This window comes from Euprymna scolopes, chromosome 44 (assembly GCF_053919585.1).
Source record: "Euprymna scolopes isolate OS-2025 chromosome 44, ASM5391958v1, whole genome shotgun sequence".
Taxonomy (NCBI): Eukaryota; Metazoa; Mollusca; class Cephalopoda; order Sepiida; family Sepiolidae; genus Euprymna; species Euprymna scolopes.
The window spans coordinates 22931860-22959444 of NC_136525.1; the positions used below are offsets into that span (position 1 = coordinate 22931860).

The 27585-nt window shown below is 35.5% G+C and overlaps 1 protein-coding gene across 2 annotated transcripts in view; it reads left to right on the forward strand.

The window, feature by feature from the left end:
* Positions 1-12598: 12598 nt before the first annotated feature.
* The window catches only part of LOC145268739 (uncharacterized), a 129273-nt gene continuing 114286 nt past the window's right edge, over positions 12599-27585 (forward strand). For both annotated transcript variants that reach the window (XM_080124324.1, XM_080124325.1), the window contains exon 1: positions 12599-13192. In XM_080124324.1, the coding sequence (XP_079980450.1) occupies positions 12743-13192 (450 nt within the window). In that variant the 5' untranslated portion in view covers positions 12599-12742. The remainder of the gene's footprint in view (positions 13193-27585) is intronic.

Sequence of the window (27585 nt, forward strand, 5' to 3'; positions counted from 1 at the left end):
AAGGAAATCCACACATGTGCAAAAGACCACCGGAAACAATTATAAAAGCAAGAGCAATAAGCAGCTTCTTTCTTTTCGGACCAGCTTCCGAGCTGGGCGGTCTACTATGTGAGACAAAAAGCTAACAGACCGTACGTACACTTTATACGCTTTCTCTTTCCATGAACTGGATTGACATTCTCACTCTTTCTCTCTCTATATATACAACTTGCCCCTGAGAATACCTTCGCGTAGCTGACTCCTAACATGGCGCGCAGTTTAACTGATGTCAACCCTCTATCCTTTTCTTTGTCTACACGCTGGACTATCATTCCCATTTTACACTACATTACTCACTTCTCTTCCCACGCGCGAACAAACGATAGTGACCCGAACGTGAGATGAACACACATTTCCTTTTTCCTTCTATACTACCAGTGCCGCAACAAACGATAGTTACACCTGCGCGGACATGAACACATGTTATATCTGAAACATTCATTCTTCAACAGTAAATAAACAACACGTTTATCTCATCCAGCAATTGAGTTTTTGTTTCCTTCATTCCATTCGTTTCAGTAGTTTTCTTTTGTGACGGGATTAGGATATATATATTCTAGTTCTCTACAGAAGGAAGAAGAAAAGAGAAAAAAAGGGACAAAATAAAATAGTGGAAATAATTTTCCACACTTTACTATTGCCGTCACTTTTCTTTGCCTTGTGTTCCCTTTAATAGTTGTACGGTCGATTGGCAACTTCGCACCCTTCGACATCTCTGTATATGTATCTTTTGGAAGTATATACGATTTTAGACGTTATAAATATTGATTGAGGCAATGTGTATGTAGAGGGAATCTGAGATTCTTGTGTTATTGTGTTTAGAAAAGCTTGTTTTAGCCTATCTTTTTAGGCGTTTTTTATAACTCATCATTGAACTAAGGGAGATCACTCCATTTTACTAAGAAATTCATTCATCTTTTTTTTTTATACGAGAATTTAGGATGCTACAAACCAATACATCTTTGAGGAATTGTAAGCAAAAAAAGATGTGGCCACATTTTTAAAAATAAATGTTAACCTTTAAAAAGTGAAGAATGGAATCATCACAAAAGAAACGGAAGCTGCAACTTTTTTCTAATAGAACTAAGTTATAACAAAGTTATAACCAAGTAAATTATCACTGTTACATAAGGACCATGCTTTCAGGGACAATCTAAGTAGGGAGTTGAGCAGTGAGATATCTCAATAGATATAGTATTGAGTTGAAAGCCATGTTTAGTTTCAGAACAGTTTCCGAGTGTTAGTTGTTCTATACAAGTTCTGGAGGTGACTGGTTGTCAGTAAACAGTTTTTGAGTTGGAAGCTACAGAGAACAAGATTCTTCCCGTGTTGACACGAAGAAAACATATGCAAAGTTGCTAAAGAAAAAGGTTTAATTTTTATGGAGCAATTCTGGTTTCTGGTTGGTTGGTAGCAGAACGTGAATTAATTTGATTCGTCAGTTCCTAGCAGCATCGTTTAGAAAAAGCTTTAATTTTTATGGAGCAATTCTGGTTTCTGATTGGTTGGTAGCAGAACGTGAATTAATTTGATTTCGTCAGTTCCTAGCAGCATCGTTTATAAATAGAATCTTCCAACTATGAGGGACCATACCCTCATTATAACTCAAAAATATTGCAACATATAGTTTCCTTCTTCAGATCAATATTATAGATGAATTAGCTAGCGATCTCGACTATAATTACGTAAACCACATTCGTGGGGGAACATGCCACTCATCTCCATCTTCCATTTGAGCGGTTTCACCAATACCAGGTGAGGATTAACCCTTGTAAATATATTTTTCCATGTTTTGTTATTAGTTTTCTTGGGTCACATTATCAGCCCTGAATGTATATCTCCCTTACCTGAAAAGGTGAAAGCTCTACAAAACCTACAATCACCCAACCCTAACCCTAACCCTAACCTACTTCACTTCGCCAAATGTTAAACTATTACAGATGCTTTATTCCACACATCCCAAACAAGCAGATTTCACTGAATGATAATCATAAATGTATCTGTAATTTGATTGGTCCCAACCTTTTTTTCTCTTCACACTTTCTCTCACAGACGTGATGTTGCTAGTCTCAGTCTTTTCTATAAATACTATATGTGTTCTTCAGAATTGTCTGGTCTATTTCCTGCTTCCTTTGTTCCAGCTTGTTTGACTTGTTGGTCTAATGGTCTCCATCAATTCGCTTTTTTAATAACTTATTGTCATACAACTTTCTATTCCAGTAGCTTCTTTCAAACGACTACAATATCGTGGAACTCTGTTGCTGCCCATTGTTTTCCTTTTACCTACAGCCCTGAACTTGTCAAACTAAGGTCAATACGCATCTCATGTCTTTACGATAATCATCTTTCATTCTTATCTCATTTCATCATCCTCTTCTCTGATAGAGTTCAAAATAGACTTCGTAGCCTCGTAGGAGTTGTCCTTTTCTCTTCCCTGCAACCTCTATCTCACAGAAAAGATGTTGCGAGTTTGTCTCTGCTGTATCGTTATTTTCATGGAAAGTGTTCGACTGAGCTTCAGTCTATGGTCCCTCCTCGCCAAACTTTCACAAGAAACACTTGTTTAGCTGAAAACACTATCAATAATACCCCCCTATTCTTTATCTGTGCCTAAACCTAAACGTAGATTCCATGATCAAAGCTTCTTTCTTAGAACTGCACGCCTGTGGAATTGTCTTCCGTTTTCCTGCTTTCCAGCTGACTACAATATGGTTGTCTTCAAGTCTAACGTAAACAAGTTCTTGATTAGTCGTTCCACTTGTTAACAAATTTACCGAATTTCCATTTACTAACGATTACTATAGTGTCCAATTTCTACTGTAAACTCTTTAACCCTTATCCTCGAGTGGCTTTTTGGCCTTGATAAGTGGTGATGCCTATGTAAAACAAAAAACCCGACCTTTCTCTCACAGATGTGATGTTGCTAGTCTCTGTCTTTTTTTTATAAATACTATTATGGCATGTGTTATTCAGAATTGTCTGATCTACTTTCTTTGTTCCAGCTCATTTGGCTTGTTGGTCTAGTGGTCTCCATCAATTCACTGTTTTCATTCCTTATTGTAATACGGCTTCCTATTCCCGTAGCTTCTTTTTTCAAGAACTGCAGGCTTCTGGGGCTCTCTTTCTGCCGACTGTTTTCCTTCCTACTAATAACCTTGGTCTTTCCGAGATTAAAACCATTTGGCATCTGTGTTTGCAATAATCATCTTTCGTTTTTATCAGCTTCTTATAGTAAGTGGCTTAATGCCTGGAGCGATTGCCATTATGAAGTGGAGAAATAATAAAAGACATCCTTACTTACATATCTATAGACGCTGATGCATTGTGCACTGCTGCAGGTGCAATGTTGCAACAGCACCACTAACGATATTCAACGGCATGTTTTTCAAGACTGCAGAAACCATCAGAACAATGCAATGGCATGTTTGACCGTGAACTCCTGATTATGTACTTCACACTGAAACATTTTCAACATTCACTCAAGGGTTGTACATTTGTTATTTACACTCATCATAATCTTCTCACATTTACACTGCATTCTTAACCAGACAAATATTTTCCTTGTAAAACATATCATTTGGATTTCGTTTTGCTATGTAACGTAATCCCCCATTGAGAAGCGTTAGAACTATGCTGAGGTAGCTTTGTATTCCCGGATGACGCCAGATAACCCAAGGATTTAAGATAGAGAAGATAAATATACATATTTTATTTCATGTCAAAATGGATATTGTTTGAAAATCAGAGAAATGTATTTTTATGGCTAAAAGTTGACGACAGGAAATTTCATTTAGAAACTTGTCTGGCCTTAGATGAACCCCAGGGTCGGAGGTCAGAATTGACATCTGTCCTTGAAAATCATACTTAGATTCAGTGTGGGAATTGTACCCACGCAAAACCCTGGGGCTTAGGATTTCGTGGAGATTCGTGGCGAAATCTTATTGGCTAGGGAGAAGCACTACCCCATCCACTTACCTTACTATAAATACGACTGTCGTGCGAAAATTAATCAGAAGAGCGAGAAGAGTTCCAGAGTTGAGTCGAACAGAGTTCAGATCAGAATAGAGAAAAGACGTGACCCCTCCCCACCTCATCCATCCATTGGTCGCTGTCTGTGAAGAGAGTTGAGACTTTGAAAAGAACTTACAAAATGTGAATGAGAATTGTAAAAAACATCTGTACATAATTTTATGAGAATTAAGCTTATGTAGATAGACTACAATCGTTGTCTTTCTTCCTGCCTGCTGGTTCGATATTCGCTTTCAACATACCAGATTATGTAACAACCTCCGAGGAGCCTAGACGACCACGTGCCAAGAATCTAGAGTCCTAACCACCTCCTCAAACGAGGCATTACAGCTATTCATCATCGATATTTATTGAAAAAAATGTGAACATTTTATTTCTACGTTTTTTTCTTTTTTCTCTTATTCTTCCTTCTCGCTCTGATTTATTTTTCTTTCTCCTCTTTAACAACACATGATTCAATTCAGCTCATTGATTGGACATTTTCCCGCTCAATGGTAAAGAATTCAAATTAAAAAAATCAGTTGCTGACATGTCGTCTTGGCATTATGACCAGTTGACTATGTCTAAGTTACCTGACATTTTTTGTCAAGATCTCGAGCAATGAAAAAGAGACCAGGAAGCTTACTGAGGACACTCTTCAACTCTGTCTCATCTAAGACATAAAAATTAGTTGTAAATTTGAATTATAGCAGAGAGATGTGAATATTTTAATTATCTCAAAATAAATGATGATGGAAGGAGAATCCAAAATTCATCTCAAGAAGTTTCTAAGCTACATGAAAAAACGACTATGAAATTCTGCCGCAACCTGGAAATTTATTCTTTCTAATCCACTTGAAACGAAGACTATGGAAAATATGTGAAGAATTGTTCACTTGTTGTTCGTACTGTAAGTACAAGAATTGTTTGGATTAATTCGGTTCATTTTCTTCTTTAGCAGAGGAGAAAGGAATATTTGGTGAATGTACTATTCTCAAGCATGAGAGAATTCATGCAAGGTAGTTAAAAAAAGAAAAGCCACGCGGTGCTAAAGTTTGTATAAAAAAGAAAAGCGGGATTATATTTGCCATCTAGTGAGTGAATCTCTCTCCTATTTCTATCCTTTCGACAACTGTTACTTTATAAAGGTTATTCCTTATAAACCTGATGGACATATCTTGGCAGCCAGCGAGTTACTAAACTCGTTTCTTTAACCTCCCTTTATTAGACTTTCTCAGGTCCATCTCCTCAATAAAAAAAATTATCTCTTCCAAGTGTGTTTTTTTTTCTTTTCTTTCTTGAGTGTTTCTTTATCTTTATCAAGGTTGTCAGGTTACCAAGCTATATAGAAATGCCTTTCATCGGACATAACAAAAATAATTTTTGCAATGTAGCAGCAGATTCCTTATCTCACCTTCCTAGTAATTCTCTGTGATCACGTGATTGATGCAGACATTATTTACTGCTAGCGTGGGATGCCTGGTCATAAAATACACTTAATTGAAATCCAAATATTTATCACCTCAACTGCATTTTCTATCATTTGAACTATCGACAGATAGATAAGAAAGATTTCAAATTAAATAACTTCAAGCTATGAATGAATTTGCGCATGTGTAAAAGTAATAGAAATATTCTGGCAAGTTGAAATGAACATTTTTGCATTTCAACTTGCCGATATATTTCTGTACATGTTATTCATCCATCCAAACAAAGATTTTATTCATTATAAATCGTCCTTGATGTATGATTACTATTTCCTGTTAATTTCAATGCTATGTGACCACTAGTTTAAGAGTTTATTGGTTAAATATTTTCACGCAGACACACACATACATACATCTACTGTTTTATTTATTTAAAGGAGACAATACATAGAATGATTCAAATTGCATCAGTCTTAGTCTGATTTTACTTAAGTTTATATATGCATCTAGTTTACCTGCATCCAAAATCATGTTTTTGAGTGCGACCACCAGCATTTATCTTGTCCTGTTCTTGTATCTCGATGTGAGAACTCACAGAACAGAGTTAAAAGAGGGGAGGTAACTCTGCCTAAAACAGAAAAGGTTGTTAGTTCTATCATCCTAACACCTGAGGATATCGATCTCCAAATGGCCCCAGACCAACCATGTCTGAACACTTTGGGTATTATCACCTGAATTTGCAACTAACAAACATATACCTACTTGTTCCTGCTTCGGACATGCAGATTATCTTTAACACCCCAACAGACTCACATCGCCTTTTGTTCTCATGATTCATTGTCAAGTTTGATACCCTTCGCAATCTGGAACACCTCTGACTCAAAGCCAAAGTGGAGTTGATTCCAACTAGATTTTTCTGGATGCATATTGTGTTCAAGATAACTGCCTGGACATGTTCTTGCGTATCCTGCCCAAAATCAAAAGTACACAAATATACTTGTTGTTGCCATATTTTTAATATAATAAAGAGGGTGCGATCACCAAAAGTTGGAAGGATCTACTTATAGACACAGGTGATGGGAACTGATCAATCAAATAGAGCCACGTTCTGCTACCAACCAATCAGAAACCAGAATTACTCCATAAAAATATTGGATCTTTTAGCATTTTAGGACATAATTTTTTTATGTCAACACAAGAAAAATCTTTTGCTCTTTGCCTGCAAACTTTTATAGTCTAGGACTTCTACAGAACAGCTACCCACTGAAAACTCATCACTAGGACTTCTACAGAATAGCTACCCACTGAAAACTCATCACACAGATTTGTACAGAATAGCTACCCATCAGAAACTCTTCTGAAATTAAACATGGCTTTCAATTCAAGACCTGTGCACTACTTGAAACATTTAGCACAACAGTTGTTTGGCTCAGTCATGTTCATATGATCGACCTGATGCAATTGCATTAGAGATGGGCATATTTGCTGATGACTATTCCCTATTCTTGACATGTAGGCAAAACAAACACACACATATCTAAGGCAATCGCTGAATACTTAGAGAATGATTTCCAGTCTGTAGTAGAAGGGGCCCATAAATCGATAGGAACATTAAATGCTACTAAAGCAAAGATCCTTTCTTTTGTCAAGTATAAGGAATCTTACCTCTTACCAAACAGCGATTACCATCACTAATAGCACCCTACCTAAGAATTCTATATTCAAACTTTTCAGCCTAATATTCATGAGTAATATGAAGCGGAATGAAAACATAGAATATACTGCCACAGTTGCTGCAAAGAAGATGGGTTCCCTCTACTGAGTTTGAAAACTACTCATATCTGCCAATATCTTAGCTCTCCAAAAAGCCACCATTTGTCCATGCATGGAGTAGTGTTATCACATCTCGGTTGGTACACCAACTGCTAGTCTCTCCCTCTTAAATGAAAAAGAGCCTCTAACCGAATAGGTCTCACACTGTCTACCAAGCCCTAGCTCCTGCCTCATCACTGCAATGTTGCATCCGTGTACTTGTTTTACACATACTTCAATGGAATGTGTTCCAATGAACTCGCCGATCTTGTGCCCCCTCGACATAAATACACCTGACCGGCCTAACAATTGGCTATATTCTCCTATTACTGGATCATCAAATTTTACATCAGCCCTCTGTTAAAAATTACTCTGTAATGCCTGACTGCACATGGCTAAACCGATCCTGCAGAAATTGAATGAATTGGTGAATGAAACTTTGCCTCATCCGTCTTACTCTCCAGACCTTTCACCTACCGACTACCACTTTTTCAAGCATCTCGATAATTTTCTGCATAAGAAATGCTTCAAAAACCTAAACAATATCAAAAACGCCTTCAGCGATTTCATCACTCCCAGAAGGCAAAATTTTTACTTTACTGGCATAAATGCACTTGTTTAGTGTTAGCAAATCTGATGGTGCTTATTTCGATCAATAAATTTTTGCTTGAGCCGAGATATGTTCATCTGAATTTAAAAGTTAAAAACTGCAACAACTTTCTTGTCAACCTGAGATTAAATATTTTTCAGCGCAAATAGGTCACAAATGAGTAGGTAAAACCAAAAGAAATTATTTTGGATTAATTTCCTTAAAATAATTATGGCAGTAATGATTACCTTATGTCATTATAATTTTTGGTGCTTATGCAGTATTTTTTTTTTTTTTTTTTTACATAGGCGGCACCACTTATCAAGGCCGATAGGCCACTCAAGGATAACGGTTAAAAAGTGTAGAGTAGTCAAAAGGACAATATAGTAATCGATAGTAATGGAAGTTCGGTAAATTTGTTAACTTAAGTGGAACGTCTCATCAGAAACTTGTTCACGTTGGACTTGAAGACAACCATATTATAGACAGCTGGAAAGCAGGAAAACGGAAGACAATTCCACAGGCGTGCAGTTCTAAGAAAGAAGCTTTGTTCATGGAATCTATGTTTAGGTTTAGGCACAGATAAAGAGTGGGGAAAATTATTGATAATGTTTTCAGCTAGTCTAGTGTTTCTTGTGAAAGTTTGGCGAGGGGGGACCATAGATTGAAGCTCAGTCGAACACTTTCCACGAAAATAACGATAAAGCAGAGACAAACTCGCAACATCTCTTCTGTGAGATAGAGGTTGCAGCGAAGAGAAAAGGACATTCCAACCAGGCCACAAAGTCTATTTTGAACCCTATCAAGGCAGGACAAGTCTTTTCTAGCAGCTCCTGCCCATATGTGGCAACAGTATTCCATCCTTGGACGTATCTGGCTCTTATATAGATAGAGAATTGCATCAGCAGTGAGATATCTATTGGATCGATAGAAGGATCCGACCATTTTTCCAGCGGCCTTGGCAACAGATTTGATGTACGTATTCCATTTAAGATCAGGAGTAAAGGTCAAGCCCAGAAGCCTGCAAAACTTGAGGCCTCCCCAAGACGAGAGCCATACATTTTAATTGATGCCAGATGTGGATCAGAACGTTGATGATGTAAAGATAGAAGCTTGGTTTTAGATGCATTAAAAGTAACCAGCCACTCCTTTCCCCATTGTACAACGTGCTCAAGATGAGAGGAGAGAGAATCGGAGAGAACTTGGTCGTTTACTGTCTTAGATGTGCTACCATAGATGGTAGTGTCGTCAGCAAAAATGTCTACGAATGATGTAAGGATGTGATTTGGAAGATCATTAATGTAGATCAGGAAAAGAGTTGGGCCCAGGATGGACCCCTGAGGGACTCCAGCATTTATACTGTGAGCTTCTGATTTTTTCCCATCAACTACTACTCTTATGAACCTGTCAGAGAGAAATGATTTAATAATTGAGAAGACATTTCCAGCTATACCATAGCTGGAGATCTTGTGAAGTAAACCTTTATGCCATACCCTATCAAAGGCCTTTGATATGTCAAGAGCAATTGCCCTAGAAAGGTTGTCTCTGTCGAGAGATTCGCTAATCCTACGAGATATAATTGTAAGTACATCTGCTGTAGATCTAGCAGAATGGAAACCATATTGTGTGTCACTAAGAAGGTTATTTTTGCTGAGATGGTTGATTACTTCTCTATTTAACACAGATTCCAGCAACTTACTCATGACGCACAGGAGACTTATTGGCCTGTACTGAGAGAGGGATGAGCGATCACCTGAATTCTTAAATACAGGGCATACTGATGAGATTTTCCAGGGTGATGGGAAGCAATTCTCCTTAAGACAACGTTTAAACAGTTTTGTAAGTATGGGTGCTAGTTCTGGTTGAAGCTTTTTGAGTACTATAATTGGAATACCGTCAGGGCCGGTTGCTTTTACTGGAATCAAGGTTTTTGATTAGCTTGGCAACATCACGTACAGATATTTGTATATCACATAGTGTGTTTTCTGATACAGGAGGAAATATTGAGGGTTGGCGGCCTTGGTCGCAAAGGGTAGAATTGGCTGCAAAGTTCTTGGCAAAGAGTTTGGCTTTGTCTGATGCTGACGAGATTAACTCAGGTCCATTGATGATAGTTGGAATAGAGCATACGATTCTGTTCAGGATTCTGTTTGCTATTTGCCAAAACTGGTGGGAACCAAGCCGCTGCTCAGCTACTTTGGACTTGACGGACTGAGCATACAACTCTCTTGCGTTCTTTATTACTTTCTTACAATGGTTGCTGGCAGTCCTGAAAGCGGCTTTAGTTTCCATACATGTATACGAACAATACTTAAATAAAAAAGTTATTATTTAATTCTTAACATGGAAAGAGAGGGCGTTTTTTAAACCTATACTGTACTTTCATCTAACAATTTAATAAACAGAAGATACGATGAAAATAGAACTTAATTTTTAAAATCTTATTTGAAAATAACAATCCATATTCTGCAAGAGTAGTTTTTATTTTTAACCAATTTTCTGGATATTTACATATCATCGATAAAAAAAATATCAGGGTATGTTTTACAATAGACATCAAACCAAAAAACTGGCAAATTAACAAATATATAACACATAAATGTTATCTTGTCGGTTTAACATGGCAACTCGACATTACTGTTTTTTTTAATCAAATATATGCTTTAAAATAAGTTGAATTAACAAAGAAAACTTTTCTAGCTCTATAGAAGAGTAACTTATCTTGCCTTTGGTAACATTTATTTGTTATATATTTGTTTATTTACCATTTTTTCGGTTTGATGTTTCTTGTAAAATATACCTGAATCTCATTTTATTCTTTAAGGGTGTAAATTTGATTTAAGAGTATAAATTTACTAAATATTTAACAAATGTAAAGTTTATTCTTATTATAATAATAACAAATAAAAAATGAATAAAAGGGTTTGTATTACTGTACACAGATTCGAAAAAATGTTCAAAAAACAAATATATAACAAATAAATGTTATCAAAGGCAAGGTAAGTTATTTTTCTACCTAACTGGATAATTTTCTAGTACTTTTATTTAATGTAACATGTTTATTCAGCTCGGAAAACATATAATGTTTAACCGATGTAATGGGAAATTTAAAATGGCGCTGGAGTCCAGCCCAAGCGCCGCTGGCTGGACTCTGTTGAACACAGTAAGTTTGGGAAAATTAGTTAAAAATAAAAAAATATACGAGGTACTGTTAGAAACTCGCTCAATATATGTTACAGTGACATAAGCTGACATATATTCGGTGGGTTTTTAACAGTATTTTGCATAGTTCTTTTTATTTTAAACTCATTTTCCCAAACTTAGCGTGTTCAACAGAGAGTGCGGCGCCATTTTAAATTTTCAAATACACCGGTAAACACTATGTTTTTCGAGCTGAATAAACATGTTGCATTAAATAAAAACACTAAAAAATTATCCAGTTAGGTAGATGAGTAACTTATCTTGCCTTTGATAATATTTATTTGTTAATGTTATATATTTGTTTTTTTTTTTTGTTTTTTTTTTTGACAACTTTTTCGAATCTATGTGCATAGTAATACAATACTGTCAGAAACTCGCTCAGTATATGTTACCGTGACATAGGCTGACATATATTCGGTGGGGTTTTAACAGTATTTAAAAAATACAAATTTAGCCATGTTTTTTTTTTTTTTCGTAGAGTTGTTTTGTCGTTCGAAATTTACGTTTTACAAAACACAGCATGTTTAAATTATTAACTAACTGTTATTTTCCGGAATTACTTAATTATGTAATAAAGTTTATTAAAAATAAATAAAAAAGTATAACTATATTGATTTAATTTTTATTTTCTATAATATAATTCAATCAAATAATAAATTTTAGCCGAGTAAATTACATTTAAGAGTAATTGTATTTTTTCAAATCCAACGTGCATTGTCAGTAGTTTCAAAACACGAATGGGATACACAGACCGTCTAAACTGGAAAATATCCCTTTAAAAACAATATCTACAATGATAATTTATATCTAAAGAACTTTTAATCAAGGTTTAAAAGTAAATTATATATATTTTACAAAAAATAATGATATAAAAACATTAATTTTATAAAAATATTTGTTAAAACTATATTTCTGTCGTCTCAGCGTTTCGTTCCGATATTTACAGTTTAGTTTTTATATCTCCCATGTGTATGTAAACAGTAAACTTAATATATGTATAAGTAAAATTCCAAAAATTATGAACATTTTCGTTATACCCATTTTTCTTTTAATTTTTAAAATTTATTCAATTATTAAACGTTTTAGTGTGATATAAAAAAATATATAGATTTATATTTGTATAAATGTTTTATTTACTTGCCCTCGCTCATTATTATCATTTTTTTTTAAATTAAAGGACACTTTTACTAATCAAAAATTTATCTATTAATAAAACAACTCCTATAAAGAATAATATGTAAATTAAATTTTAAAAACTGATTTAGTTTCGTTCCGCCATTGACATTACCATTTTCATAAATCTGAAAAACAAACTTTAAGGATAATATCTATAAATATAATTCATGTAAGATTTCATTCTATTCTTAAGAGTAAATTTTAAATGTTTTTCAGATAAATAATTATTAATAAAAAAAAAAATGTTGATTTCATAAAGAAGTTTGTTAAAACGGACTTGGTTTCGTTTCAGCGTTTATTTCGTTATTCACAATTTTATTGTTTAATCTCCCGCTTGCAGCCTATTGGCTGATACAGCGGGAATTCAAATTTAAACGTTTGTACACATGTTTTTGAAATAACAGCGAATTACTTCACACAGTTTATGAAAGAATTTCTTGTTTTTGTTTAGGTAAAGTAATTTTTTTTTGTAGATAGATAGAGTTTAAAGATGACTGATTCCATTTTCACCCCGGGTACGGATAGCCCCCATCGTCGGAAATCCTCTCGGAAATCATGGAGTGACCAGTCACCTGTCAATCCAATGACGGATATCGCCCGGGAGGAGACCCTTTTATTAACACATTTTGCTAAAAAACCTACAATTTCTTTTGGTAAGGTGAAAATCGGCAAAAGTCTTGATCGAAAACTATACGTGACGAACCCGCACGATTATGACCAGTCTGTTGTTGTGGAGAAATTTCCAGCCAATATGAACTTTGCAATCAACCTGCACGAATTTGTTGTGCCAGGTGAATCGACATTGTGCTTGTATCTTACGTGGACCCCCGAAAACGAAGGGGGATGTCGGCAAATAATTACGTTTCTTGTTGACGATTCTTATAGACTTCAGACGGTCATGTATGGGACGGCAGAGGTTCCAAGAAAGAAAAAGGTCGCGGTAAGTAACGTTTTAAGTTTCATTTAACAATCATAAAAAATGCACTTCCATAATGGTACCACTAACGTTAAGTACGCGTGGCAATATAAAATTGTACGGTGAAAGTGCCCTGGGGGATCACCTGAAGGCGTTCAATGTGCACTAGTTGTCCAATCTGCAAAGGGTGTTTATTCCGAAAGCCGTTCTTAGCATGGGGAGGTTGAGGGTGTTTATTTCGAAACGCATTTTCTTATTTTCAACCTCCCCGTGGGAAACCTATTCTTCATATAAGGGGGGGGGGAGGCGTTAATTATTTTATGCTTTCACCTAACAACTTAAGGTGCTTATTTAAACTTGCACTTATTTAAGAAAATGAAACTGAAGAAAAACGCGGATTTGTATTACAATCCACAGATACACGAAAAAGTGGTAAAAAAATAAAAATATAACAAATGTTATCAAAGGCAAGATAAATTACTCTTCTACCTATCTGCAAAAGTTGTAGTGGTTTTACTTACTTTAAAACGTTTAATCGGTTCGAAAATCATAGTGTTTATCGGTATATGTGAAAAAGACAAATGGCGGCAGCTGACTGTTTGAAGTTTCGAAAAATGACTTAAAATTAAAAAATTATACAAAATGCTGTTAGAAACTCACTCGGTATATGTTACTGTGACATATTGAGCGGGGTTGTATAATTTTTTAGTTTTAACTCATTTTTTTTTTCACATATATCGATAAACACTGATTTTCAAAACTATTAAACGTGTGTTTCAAAATAAGTTTAAACACAGAACTCTTCCAGGTAGGTAGAAGAGTAACTTACCTTGTGTTTGGTAACATTTATTTACCGCTTTTTCGTTTTGTTTATACTACAAAAAGTGTTTTATTTGGGTGAGAGAGGGTTTTACCACTTGAACTTAGGGTTAGGTAGAGTAAATTTATTTTATTTACTCTTTTTCTAATATGCCGCCCCCCCCTCCCCAATTAAGCAAAGATCTGGGCGGTCATTTTTTTTTTTTTCGTGTATCAATAAGCTAACTTTGATCGAAATCAAATTCGGCAATAAAAATATTTATCGACTGTGTCGAATTTCCAACAGAAAAACAAAGGCAATGAAAAATAACAGCAAATCGTCAAATAACTGTTACCAAAGGCAAGAAAAGTTACTTTTTTTTTACTGACCTGCCTGTGTTTGTGCTTAAAGCACTTTTATGTTTTTAGCGATTCCACCAGAGTCTTGTAACCCGGACGTATCCAAAATGGCACCCTATTTTACTCGAAGTGTAACCTCGATATGTCGTAGAACAACCCCAAAATCTAAAATTAAGCTAAAATACAGCCAATAAAATGTACAGATTTATTGGTGATGATGGTCACCAGTCACCATTAGCTGCATTTTTGTATAATTTTAATTTTTGTGTCGTTAAATTTACGATGTTGAAGTATTTTTTTAGATGTGATTTTCACGTTAAATTCAATTTTTATGATATATTTTGTTTATTAAATTAAGTGAAAGTACAAAATAGTTACCCCCCCCCTCCGTTAAGAATGACTTTCTAAATAATGGTATTTCAATATGGTCCGTAAACTGCACAAGTCTCACTTTTATCTTCTGATTCTTGCGGTAACCAAAAAAAAAAAAAATCGGTAAATTTTTACGACATGCCCCAGAGTATTATAAACACCTCAACCTTCCCATGTTAAGATCGGCTTTCGGAATCCCCCCCCCACACCAAACCTCGAAAGCCGTTCTTAGCATGGGAAGTTGGATGTTTATTCCGAAAGCCGTTCTTAACATGGGGTGGTTAGGGGTGTTTATACTACGCTGGGGCAGGTCGTAAAAAATACCAAAAAAATCAAACTGTTTATTAAAAATGTAATTAAAATTTAACCATTTGTAGTTTTCCTCATCCGCTCTTTTTTTTAACGGGTATTTATACAGAATAGGGACTATGCTATATTTTTTATATTTTTCAATTTTTACGGTATATTTTTAAATTAGTAAATATAGTTCCCCCCCCCCCTTCACTCCTCGCATTAAGAATGTGTTTCTAAATAATAAAATTATTTCAGCGCGGTCCGTATCACCAAAACATCAAAGATATGCAGCAAAATAATTTGCACTGTGGACGCAAAGAATGAAATCAAACTAATATTTGCTAAATTACAAAAATTGAACAGTGCAAAATAATACGATGTTTTTTTTATCTTTATACCGGTTGCAGTGTGAGACAAAACTAATCGCAAACATTTGCTAATCATTACAAAGCTGAAAAGTTCAAGATAACCGCATTTTGTATTTTTGTCCGTTACAAGCAAAACAACGAAGTAACAATTTGAAATGTCACCGTTAAGAAAAACGTCGTGCTAAATTGCGATATTTAAATTATTTTAACTTGAAAATAATTTGATTTTAAATAATTATGAAATTTAGGTTTAATTGCAAACATTCCTTTATTAATTGTAAAATTATTTACTTTTTCATGGAAAAACAAACAAAAAAACATTGATTATGACTAAGAATAAACAAACTTTTTAAACCATGAATTATCTCCCCTCCCCTCTTCCCTTACAGGGTTTTAATGATAAAAACAGCGTTAACCCCCCCCCTCCTCAAAAGAAAAATATTTATACGTCCCTATTATAGAAAGAAAATGCCATATTCCAAAAATCACGTAATTTTTTTTTTTTTAAACTAAGGAAATAAAAAATTGTGAGTTGACGAACAGTTTGATTCGCTCTGCCATATTTAAAATTCACCACCGGTTATCTTCTCGGCGAACCAGGTTCGCTACGAGAGTGCCCCCTTAAAAATGCGTGTTTTTCATTTTTTTTTTCCTCCGACGATTATCATAGATTACAGACTTAATAATCATATTAGCAGAAAAAATTAAAAAAAAAAAAAAAAAAAAAATTAAGGACATTTAAGGGGGTGTTAATTTTCTCGTTATAAATTCTACTTCATTGCTACCTGACTTAGTAAGTCTCATACAGTAAGTCAGTGACTTACTGTCCATTTCTTTATCGACATGTCACGTGATTAGAACGTTATAACGAGAAAGTGACCCCCCCCCCCAAGTCATTAGACTTTTCTATTTAAAATTTTGTCGGTTAATGGTACTTAGGTACTTATGTGTGATAATCGTCGGACCCCCCCCCCCAAAAAAAAAACCCTTAAAATTATAAACACGCATTTTTAGGGGGTGGGCACTCTCATATAGGTCCGCCATCTCCTCCTTAACCTCTCCAGGAATGGAGATCAAAATGGGGCTTGTAATGCCTACGATTTTCTATTAATCGTAAAAAATGACCTCTATTTGAAACAAAACAAACAAACAAAAAACTATTTAATCAATTTACGTGATTTTTGGAATATATCATTTTGTTTCGTGACGAGTACGTGTACTGTATCAGATTTTTTTCTGTATTTTTTAAAAAATTAGGTTTAATTCTGAGCTTGTACCAACATTTCTCCTTCCCTCACGAAGACAGAATAAATACTTAAATCCCACGGCCTTGTGTACTTTAATTTTTGGGTTGGAGATCTTTCTAGACTGAGGTAATTTTATTATCCTTCCAGGTTACTGAATCCCCCCTGATCCCCGCATTAACTAATATTAAACTCTGTGGGGAGTTGAGTAAATCGATTAATGGTTGGAAATTTGTGGTGAAACCGGTTTCATTGTTCTCAAACTACTTTCTTTTTTTTTTTTTTTTTTGAAACCTGCTTCAATTTAAAAACCAGCGCTTTTGTCCAGAATGCCCCCCCCCCACATGTGTACTGTAGAGGTATTCACCAATGGAAAAAAAAATTTCGTACAAAAAAAAAATCATGTACATTAAGTACTTATATTTTTATAAAGAAAATAATTTTTAAGCAAATTTGAGCTTTTTAATAATCCCCCTCCTCCCCATGTTAGAAATGACTTTTAAAAATTTCGCTAAAGTCAGAATTATTTGGAGTTATCGTCCTTGTTCTTTCAGCCTATTTTCAAGCTGGTGCCATCGTTGTCGCTGTTTGTTTAACCACAATTTTATTTTCTTATTTAAAAAATAAAACTACTTCATCAATTTACGTGATTTTTAGTGTACGCTGATTTCTTTCCATTATGTGTACGTATATTAGATTCTTTGTTTGTTTTTTTTTTTTTTTTTTTTTTTTTTTACATAGGCATCACCACATTATCAAGGCCAAGAGGCCACTCAAGGATAAGGGTTAAAGAGTGTACAGTAGAAATTGGACATTATAGTAATCATTAGTAATGAAAATTTGGTGAAGTTGATAACTTATATTGAATGGCTCATCAAGAACTTATTTACGTTAGACTTGAACACAACCATATTGTAGTCAGCCGGAAAGCAGGAAAACGGAAGACAATTCCACAGGCGTGCAGTTCTAAGAAAAAAGCTTTGTTCATGGAATCTACGTTTAGGTTTAGGCACAGATAAAGAGTGGGGGGAATTATTGATAGTGTTTTTAGCTAGACGAGTGTTTCTTGTGAAAGTTTGGCGAGGGGGGACCATAGATTGAAGCTCAGTTGAACACTTTCCATGAAAATAACGATAAAGCAGAGACAAACTCGCAACATCTCTTCTGTGAGATAAAGGTTGCAAGGAAGAGAAAAGGACATCTCCTACGAGGCTACGAAGTCTATTTTGAACTCTATCAAGGCAGGCCAAGTCCTTTCTAGCAGCTCCTGCCCAGATGTGGCAACAGTATTCCATCCTTGGACGTACCTGGCTCTTATATAGATAGAGAATAGCATCAGCAGTGAGATATCTACCGGATCGATAGAAAGATCCGACCATTTTTCCAGCGGCCTTGGCAACAGATTTGATGTACGTCTTCCATTTAAGATCAGGAGTAATGGTCAAGCCAAGAAGTTTGTCAAAACTTGAGGTCTCCTGAAGACGAGAGCCATTCATTTCAATTGATGTCAGATGTGGATCAGAATGTTGATGATGTAAAGAGAGAAGCTTGGTTTTAGATGCATTAAAAGTAACCAGCCATTCTTTACCCCATTGTACTACGTGCTCAAGATCAGAGGAGAGAGAATTGGAGAGAACTTGGTCGTTTACTGTCTTAGATGTGCTACCATAAATGGTAGTCTCGTCAGCATAGATGTCTACAAATGATGTAAGGATGTGATTTGGAAGATCATTAATGTAGATCAGGAAAAGAGTTGGGCCCAGGATGGACCCCTGAGGGACACCGGCATTAATACTGTGAGCTTCTAATTTTTGCCCCTCAACTACTACTCTTATGAACCTATCAGAAAGAAATGATTTAATAATTGAGAAGACATTTCCAGCAATATCATAGCTAGAGATCTTATGAAGTAAACCTTTATGCCATACCCTATCAAAGGCCTTAGATATGTCAAGAGCAATTGCCCTAGAAAGGTTGCCTCCGTCGAGAGATTTGCTAATCCTATGAGATATAACTGTAAGCACATCTGCTGTAGATCTAGCAGAACGGAAACCATATTGAGTGTCACTAAGAAGGTTATTTTTGTTGAGATGGTTGATTACTTCTGTATTTAACACAGATTCCAGAAACTTACTCATGACGCACAGGAGACTTATTGGCCTGTACTGAGAGGGTGATGAGCGATCACCTGAATTCTTAAATACAGGGCATACTGATGAAATTTTCCAGGGAGATGGGAAACTATTCTCCTTAAGACAATGTTTAAACAGTTTTGTAAGTATGGGCGCTAGTTCAGGTTGAAGTTTTTTGAGTACTATAATTGGAATACCGTCAGGGCCAGTTGCTTTACTGGAATCAAGGTTTTTGATTAGCTTGGCAACATCATGTACAGATATACGTATATCACATAGTGTGTTTTCTGATACAGGAGGAAATATTGGGGGTTGGCAGCCTTGATCGTAAAGGGTAGAATTAGCGGCGAAGTTCTTGACAAAGAGTTTGGCTTTGTCTGATGCTGACGAGATTACCTCAGGTCCATTGATAATAGTTGGGATGGAGCACACGCTTCTGTTCATGATTCTGTTTGCTATTTACCAAAACTGGTGGGAACCAAGCCGCTGCTCAGCTACTTTGGACTTAACAGATTGAGCATACAACTCTCTTGCATTCTTTATTACTTTCTTACAATGGTTGCTGGCAGTCCTGAAAGCGGCTTTAGTTTTCATACATCTATTACGTTGGAAACAGTGGAAAAAGTGATTTCTGTGCGCAATGGCAGCAGCACATTCTGGAGAGAACCATGGCTGGCTGTTAGTTTTTGCTGAAACTTTTTCGAGGGTATGAAACGGTCAATACCTACAATTAACCATTCTGTCAGGTCTATTACTATAGAGGACACATCCTTTTTAAACATGGAATGCAGAGGTAGATCAGATATAAATGTACGGAAGCTATCCCAGTCAGCCTTAGTGTATCGATATACTGTATGATGGAGAGGTACGTCTGGGGACTTATTACATTTCATTTTTATCTTAATTGATACAACAGAGTGGTCGGAAGAGCCAAGAGGCGACAGAACAGAAACTGAACATAGTTCAGGGCAAGTTGTGAGAAAAAGCTCTAGTAGGCTCGCATACTGGCCATCATTGTCGGGCACACGGGTGGGTTCCTGAACAATCTGAGTGAGGTCATAGGCAATGGAGAAATCATGACAGAACCTTCCCTCATCATTGGTCTTGTTAGAGTGGGTCAACCATTCGACGTTGTGAACATTTGAAGTCACCACATACGTGAATGTTAGCTGAAGGATAAGCAGATAAGACTTGGTCAATTTTCTTAGATATGCTTTGAAAGATAGTAACTCCGCTGTTATGGGGGCGATAGAGAGTAAATATAAATGCCGTAGTGTGAGCTAAAGCAACCCGGAAGCACATATAGGGTAAGTTAGGATCTTCCCGGGAGATGTCCCTACCACATGGAAAGTTATCCCTAATATAGGCACAAATTCCATGCCCATGGCGATCTTGGGGGTCAGATTTAGAAGTTAAGTTAGAGTATCCTTTAATTGCGAACTCTTCTAGGGAAATAGCCTGTCCAATACCAGTTTCACTTAAAAATAAAAGGTCTGGTTTAGTCTCCTGTAATTGGGTTTCAACCTCTGGAAGGTTAGAACGTAGACCCCTGATGTTGGAGAAGGAGACATGGTAGTAGGGGTCTACGTTGGAAGTTGGAGAACCGGGTTTAATCGTGTATTTTTTCTTGAAACTTGTCATGATGAATTTTTGGAATTTGTGGACTAGGTCGTCAGATTTACTTAGAGCAGGACAGAGAGGGGAAACTAAGAGAGAAAAAGAAACGAAGAAATTTTTTTAAATTTTTTTTTATTTGTAGCTAATGAAAAGGTAAAGCTGTAACAATTACCCACTAGTATGGCATCGAGAGGCCCCACCAGAAGCTACTGCATGGTCCAGAATCCATTCACCAAATGGCAATACAGCAGCTCCAGTACTTTGCACCTGCTGATAGGACAGCCTCCTTGGTGGTTAATCCAAGGTTCGGGTCCCTGACTATCAGGCGGATAATGTCAGCCCAGACAAAACGTTTACCTCCAGCACCCTTACTAGTGACATGGCTACAAGGATAGACATAGAAACAGAAAATTTCCGCCATCTCTGCCAACTGTTTGCGCAAAATACTGCCAACCTAGAAAACAGCTTTTTCTTCTCCCTTTGTCAGAAAAATCACTCATTAAAAAATGAAGACTGAGGGACAAATAAGAAGAAGCGAGAGTAACAGGAGCTGCTGATAACGCATCCACAATGCGTTTTCTACTCTCCATTAAAAAACAAAAAAAAAAATCTATTGAGTATTCTACTTAATAAAGTCCAGCGGACGTGTTTAAGGGAAAGTATGGTGATAGATTCCCCTCTCACGAACTAAGAATGAGTACAAATTCGTAATCTATTTTTGCAATCAACTTGGTAGATAAATAAACATTTATGGACGAGAAAAAAAGCTAGCATTTAATAAAACAGAAATACATAAATTAAATACTGAAATAAAATGGAGTTATTAATATTTGAATCTAAAAATAAAAAGTATGATTAAAATTGAAAACACTTATCTCAACAAAAACACGGCCGATTCCAAAATGTAAACTGAAATGAGGAAATTTAAGTTAACAGCGTTCAAAAAGATTTTTTTTAAAACTTAACCGTTAAAAGAAAGCGTGATTTTATTCTGAACTTTAGCTAGTCACGTTATAAGAAATTTACGATAAAAATGAAAAGCGTATGGGGGGGGGGGGTTCTTCCGAAAATTACATAAATTAAATACTGAAATAAAATGGAGTTATTAATATTTGAATCTAAAAATAAAAAGTATGATTAAAATTGAAAACACTTATCTCAACAAAAACACGGCCGATTCCAAAATGTAAACATTAGAAACCTGTTAAAGTTAAAATATAAAGTAACAAGCCAAAAATTATATGGTCTCACGACTGATTTTGGCTATTTTCCTCATTTTAAACCCCTGGCTGGATGTAAAACATCAGAGTAAAACAGCCAATTGACACTGTTTCATGACAAACGATGCATTAATTTGAATTTGATACCATTCAAAACCCCTATTTAGGCACAAGTATGAATTTTTGGAAAAAAATAAAAATGAGCCCCCCGCCCCCAAGGTTTTTTTTTTTTTTTACCCCTAAAAAAACCTTGGGGCTCAAGCCTCACAATTTTCCCAGATATTACGTTTCCAGGTGTAAATTCCTATGGTCTTGTTTTTTGGTAATTTTCAGCAAAATTCAAGTGTCAGAAAAGATTCTATTGTGAGAACAACTAAGATGAGTGATAGTCCAAACAATCAAAATTAATACCAATCCTCATCTCAAAAATTTAAAATACTATCATTTCAGCCCAGCGTTCCTTTATCTAAAATTTCAAGTGTTTAGACCCAAAATTGGCAGAGGAGTTTGGTAGAGTTCTCAAAGGTCAAATCGTTGAACTTTGACCCCTTAACAGCTAAATTTCTGGCTGAAAACGGATTACAACGATTTTCCCAAATGTCAGTACCCTGTATATCAAATTTCGAGTCTGTAGACTTAAAATTGAGTTATTGCGTAGGAAAATGTGTACACACACACACACACACACACACACACACACACACACACACAGACATATCACACATATATATATAATAGATTTAATCTAACCGGAATGCATCAAATTTATAGAAATTTTGTTCAAATGAAAAAGAAATAAATTTGGAAACTTTGGAAAATCGAGTAAGGCTGATAATTTTTGTTATTAAATGAAAAAAAAAAAAAAATGAATAATTTGATCCCTTTTAACTCCCAGAACTTTCCCAGTTCAGATTGTTTTCAGATGTATATCATGTGGTCTTGCTTTTTGGTAATTTACAGCAAAATCTAATGACCGGAAAAGATTCTACAGCCCCAAAAGTGTTTTTTTTTTTATGCAATTTTTGGACTAAAAAAATGTTTTCGACCACTTTTGCACCCCCTGGAGATGCAACCAGAATTTTCCCATTGTCAAATATTACATTTCCAGTATCTATGTGATCTTACTTTTGGGTAATTTTCAGCAAAATCTAATGGTCGGAAAAGATTCTATGTCCTGAAAAGTACTTTTTTTTTGCCCATTTTGACCCCTTTTGACCACCTGGGGATACAACCAGAGTTTTCCCCGCATCAACTGGGGGATACAACCAGAGTTTTCCCCGCATCAACTATTACATTTCCAAATGTATATCCACATGGTCTTTGTTTTTCAGTAATTTTCAGCAAAATCTAATAGTTGGAAAATATTTTATGTCCTGATAAGTGCTATTTTTGGCCCCTTTTGAACCCCCTGGGGACACCACCAAACTTTTTATCAAAAATCCGAGGATGTTACATTTCCTCTCTTGCCTAGTTGTAACTTCATGCAAAATTCTACAAAGTTGTAATGAGTAATCATTGAGAATTTTTGGAACGAACGGACAAGGGTGAATTCTAAGGTCCAAATCCGACTAAGTCGGTGGACCAATAAAATCATAAATGATGTAACAAGTTGGTAATCCTGGATTAATAATATACATTAAATTACTAATCCAACGTATATTATTGCCATGAATTATTTTAAGACCTACAGTTGGGAAATTAATCAAAAACAATTTTTGTTTTGCCTACACATTTACAGCCTAATTGCGTTAAAAATTAATATTTTAAAGGCACTTCTACACTATTAAGACAAAATTTTGTAATCGATAAATGGAGTTTTCAAATAAAAAAACAATGGTTTCTACTTATGTTTTTTTGTCAATTCCAATAAACTAGCCTGGGTGCCTGGGTGTTTGGAATGTGTTGAGCCGACAGGTTCGAACCCGTACCGCGAAGGAGGAAAAGAATGTGAAAAAAAAAACAAAAAAAAAACGTGCCGTCTTGGTTGTTGTGCTCATTGCCAAACCGGAAGTGACTAATTAAGTCAACCAAAAAAAGGGGATGACTTTTGAAAATATCAGTGAAAAGAAAGCGACCCCTCCCTGTAGAAAAGTGCCCAGTTGAGGGTGAAAGAATTAATGTTTTTGCCCAATTTTTCGATATTTGTTGTCCGAAGGGTCAAGCTTCAAAACGATACTGATTTCATGAAAATCTCTCTCCTCTGTTAAAAGTTTTAGGCAGACATACATACATACATTTAAACAGACAGGTAAGATATTATAGATGGTAGCTTCCAAATTATGCAGTCGAAATTACCTGAATGTTACTGAATTATTAAAATAACATTAATTGTGTTAGCAGGTGAATAATTGCGGCCATCTTGCTTTAAATTGAAACGGAAAATTACCTCCCTTTTGAACTCTCCTGTTTCTTTATGATCGTTTTCATCAAATTCTATTTTTTATTATTTTTTTATCTTATCAATTTTCGTAATTTTTTGATATAATAATCTTAAAAATACGAGGAATACATAGATACCATTGTTTCTATGTGAAATTTAGTTTTACGATTTTTGAAATTTTGTCCTAATAGTGTAGAAGCGCCTTTATAAAGAATTTTTAAGCCAGTTTAATCATAGTGTCAAATGAAAGAAAAACCAAGCCATTCTATAAATAACGTAAACTATAAATCTATGATGTCACAACAAATCTATAATTATTTGTTAAGGTAATGTTTTAAGCTCTACAAAAAGTCCAACCAGGTCAGTTGGTAGGTCCTGAAACTGGATTCCAGTAATGACGTCTGCTTTGTTTTGAATTTATTCTTTACTATTAACTAGTGAGGGTACCTGGCGTTGCCCGGGTGTTTCGAGGTGTGTGTGCTCTTAAATCAAAAAGAAACACCGTTGTGGTAATTAGGTGGAATCGAATCCGAAGCCCTGAGGCAAAGTTGGAAAATAAAATGTGAAAAAAACATGAAACGTTAACCGCTCAGTCAGCAAGAATGAGTTACTGAAATAAGTTTGAATTTATTTAATTAAGAAGAGAATTGACAGGTGCCCGCACTAAATGACGTCAAGTGGAAGTCATAGAGTTAACATTTTGTGCGAGCGTTACGACAACGTAAGCAATACCTATTTAGCAGTGAACATTTTCTGCGGGACAGTTTTTAATGAGGTCAAGTTTGTTTTTACCTAACTTTGGGGGAAAACAGCTCCCCCGTTTTTATGAGTGGCTCGTCTTGAAATGAAATCAACCATCTGATATGACGATGGTAAGCCAACATTAATCAAACATTACATTGCTTTTTAGAGACCACTGGCCGTGGGCCAGGATTTGAATCGAGTTTCGCTTTTTTTATACCGAAAAACGAAAGCAAACATGCGGTGATCCCAAAATGTCGAATATTTAACGTTTCAAAGTCAGGCAAATTAAATAGACAGGCGACCCCCGGTTCTTAACTCGTAGATATTATCATTTTGATATAAAAAGTTTTAAGTGAGTCGACCGATCGCTTCTCTGAAAAAAAGCCTTTCTTGGACATACACAAAAAGCGAACATACATACACACATTTTCGCTTTTATATTTATAGAAGACTGGCTGGGGGTACCCGGCATTGCCTGGGTGTTTGGAGGTGTGTGTGTGTGTGTGTTAAAAAAAAAAAAAAATTAGTAGAAAGGTAGGATTGAACCCCAAAGCCTTGACACGGAGGTGGAAACAAAAGCCAACCACTTAACCATCTCAGCCACAAGTGAGAGAAATTGGTGAGCGTGTTAAGTTAAGGGTTATAAAGTGAGTCAAAGAGGTTTGATTGAAAGGTAGCTGCTTAATGAGGTCATCGCAGGAGCGTTACGATGACGTGGCAGTATTTTATTTAATGTGGGACAACTTTTTGGGGTTTGTTTACTTTGTTTCAATGCGGAGCAGTTTTCGCTTCCCCAAGATGATGGTAGGAGGAAACCAGTTCCCCATTTAAAGGGGATTGTCCAAATTGAATAGCAATTGTCTGATATAAGGAGAAACTCCACATTGATCAAAAGCTGATTGCTTTCTGGATGTTTCGGTGCGAAAGACGAGAACAGGAACCGTTTGAATTTAGTTTCACCGTATTTATACTAAAACGCCGAACAAACAGGTGACACAGTGAAATAGTGCGAATCTTATAAAAGTCAATGTAAATAAATCTAGACGCGACGCGCATTCGCAAATCATAGATATTATTATTTAGACAGTATATAAAAAGTTCTAAGAAATAGTAAGCCCGGCGAAAATGCCGGCGAAAATAGCCTTTGCGAACATACATAAAATGATCACGCACATTTTGCCTTTTATATATATATATATATAGACTAGCGGGGGGGGGGGTACCTGGCGTGGCCCGGGTGTTTGTAGGTGTGTGTTGTGGCGGGGTGATCAAAACAACCCTGTTAAAAAAAAAAAACGTTGGCCAGGTGTTTGGAGGTGTAAAAGAAAAAGTTTTAGTAGGAAAGTAGGCTTGAACACCGAACTTTTGATGTAGAGATGGAAATGAAATGGAAAAAAACCTGGGACCTAGCCATCGAGAGAAGAGGAATGAAGAACCTCTTAATTTAATGTTTATAAAAGGAAATTAACAGGTATGAGAACCTTAAGCCACGTGATGTTTGACCTTGAAACATGACGCGGCTCCAAGCCAGTTTTCGCTTTTTTTATACTGAAAAGCGAAAGATACACAGGACACTCTAAAAATCTGGAAAAAAATAGCGCGTGAAAGTCGGGCAAATTAAATAGACAGGTGACCTCCGTTCGTAACTCATAGATATTATCATTTATACATGATATAAAAAGTTTTAAGAAGGAATGAGCCGACCGAAAAGTCCAGCGAAAAAAGCCTTTTACAGACATACACAAAAAGCGAACATACATACATACATACATATATTTTCGCTTTTATATATATAATTTAATATTCTCCACTTCTGAAAGTAGTTAAAGTCTGACCTTTCAAAACTAGGTAAATCCAGCCATGTATTTATACGGTTGAAAAGTGTGTAACTAAATGACAGTCTGACAAACTCTCTATATAAGATTTAATAATTTATTTACTATTAATGTAATACGAGTGGGACCTGTAGAAATTCCACAGCGGACTCTTCTATATGTAATATGTTGATGTTGGCATTCTGTGGATGTTCAGCATAAATGGAGACGCCCTGATATGATTGTAGCCCTTTTGTTAAAACTGCAGGAGTATTTATCTAAGTTAGCAGGGATACCTGCCGTAGCCCAGTCGTAAAATACACCTTAATATGATATGCTAATTTAAGTGAATGTCATATATATTATAGTCAATTTTTTAATAGATTCTTATATATTATAAAGTTATCATTCCAAAACTAAAAATGCAATCTTTATGAATTTGGGTGCATCAACTTCAAAACTTATGAAAAAAAAAAATGTATATATAACTTCAGTTCCTTCAGCTATAATTGTAATTGAAACCAAAACTCACAAAGGATTCTTGGTAAAATTGTAAAAAAAATAGATGCCTTGAGTGCTGTCAGCTATAATCAAAACCAAAACTTTTGAAGAATTCTTGGTAAAATTATTTATTACAAGAAATAGGTCTTAACAATTAAATGACAGTCGCTCAAAAGAAAAAAGATGTCAGCGTGATACACAAAATACCATATGCTATCGTATTGATATAGACTCTCCATTTATACAAGTAGTTAAGATTTTTAATATTTCGAAATGATACATATGCTGCAATGTATTTATTACGTTTAAAAAAAATTGACAGACTGACAAAATGATCTCTAATATAAATCTCACCTGTCTGTTTAGATGTATGTATGTCTGCCTAAAACTTTCGACAGAGGCAACAGATTTTCACAAGATCTGTATCATTTTGAAGCTCAACCCTTTGGATGACAAATATCGAAAAATTGGTAAAAACATTAATTCCTTCACTCTCAACTGCGCATTTTTCTATGGAAAGGGGGGGGGTCGCTTTTTTTGCCGATATTTTTGAAAGTCATCCCCTCTTTTCGA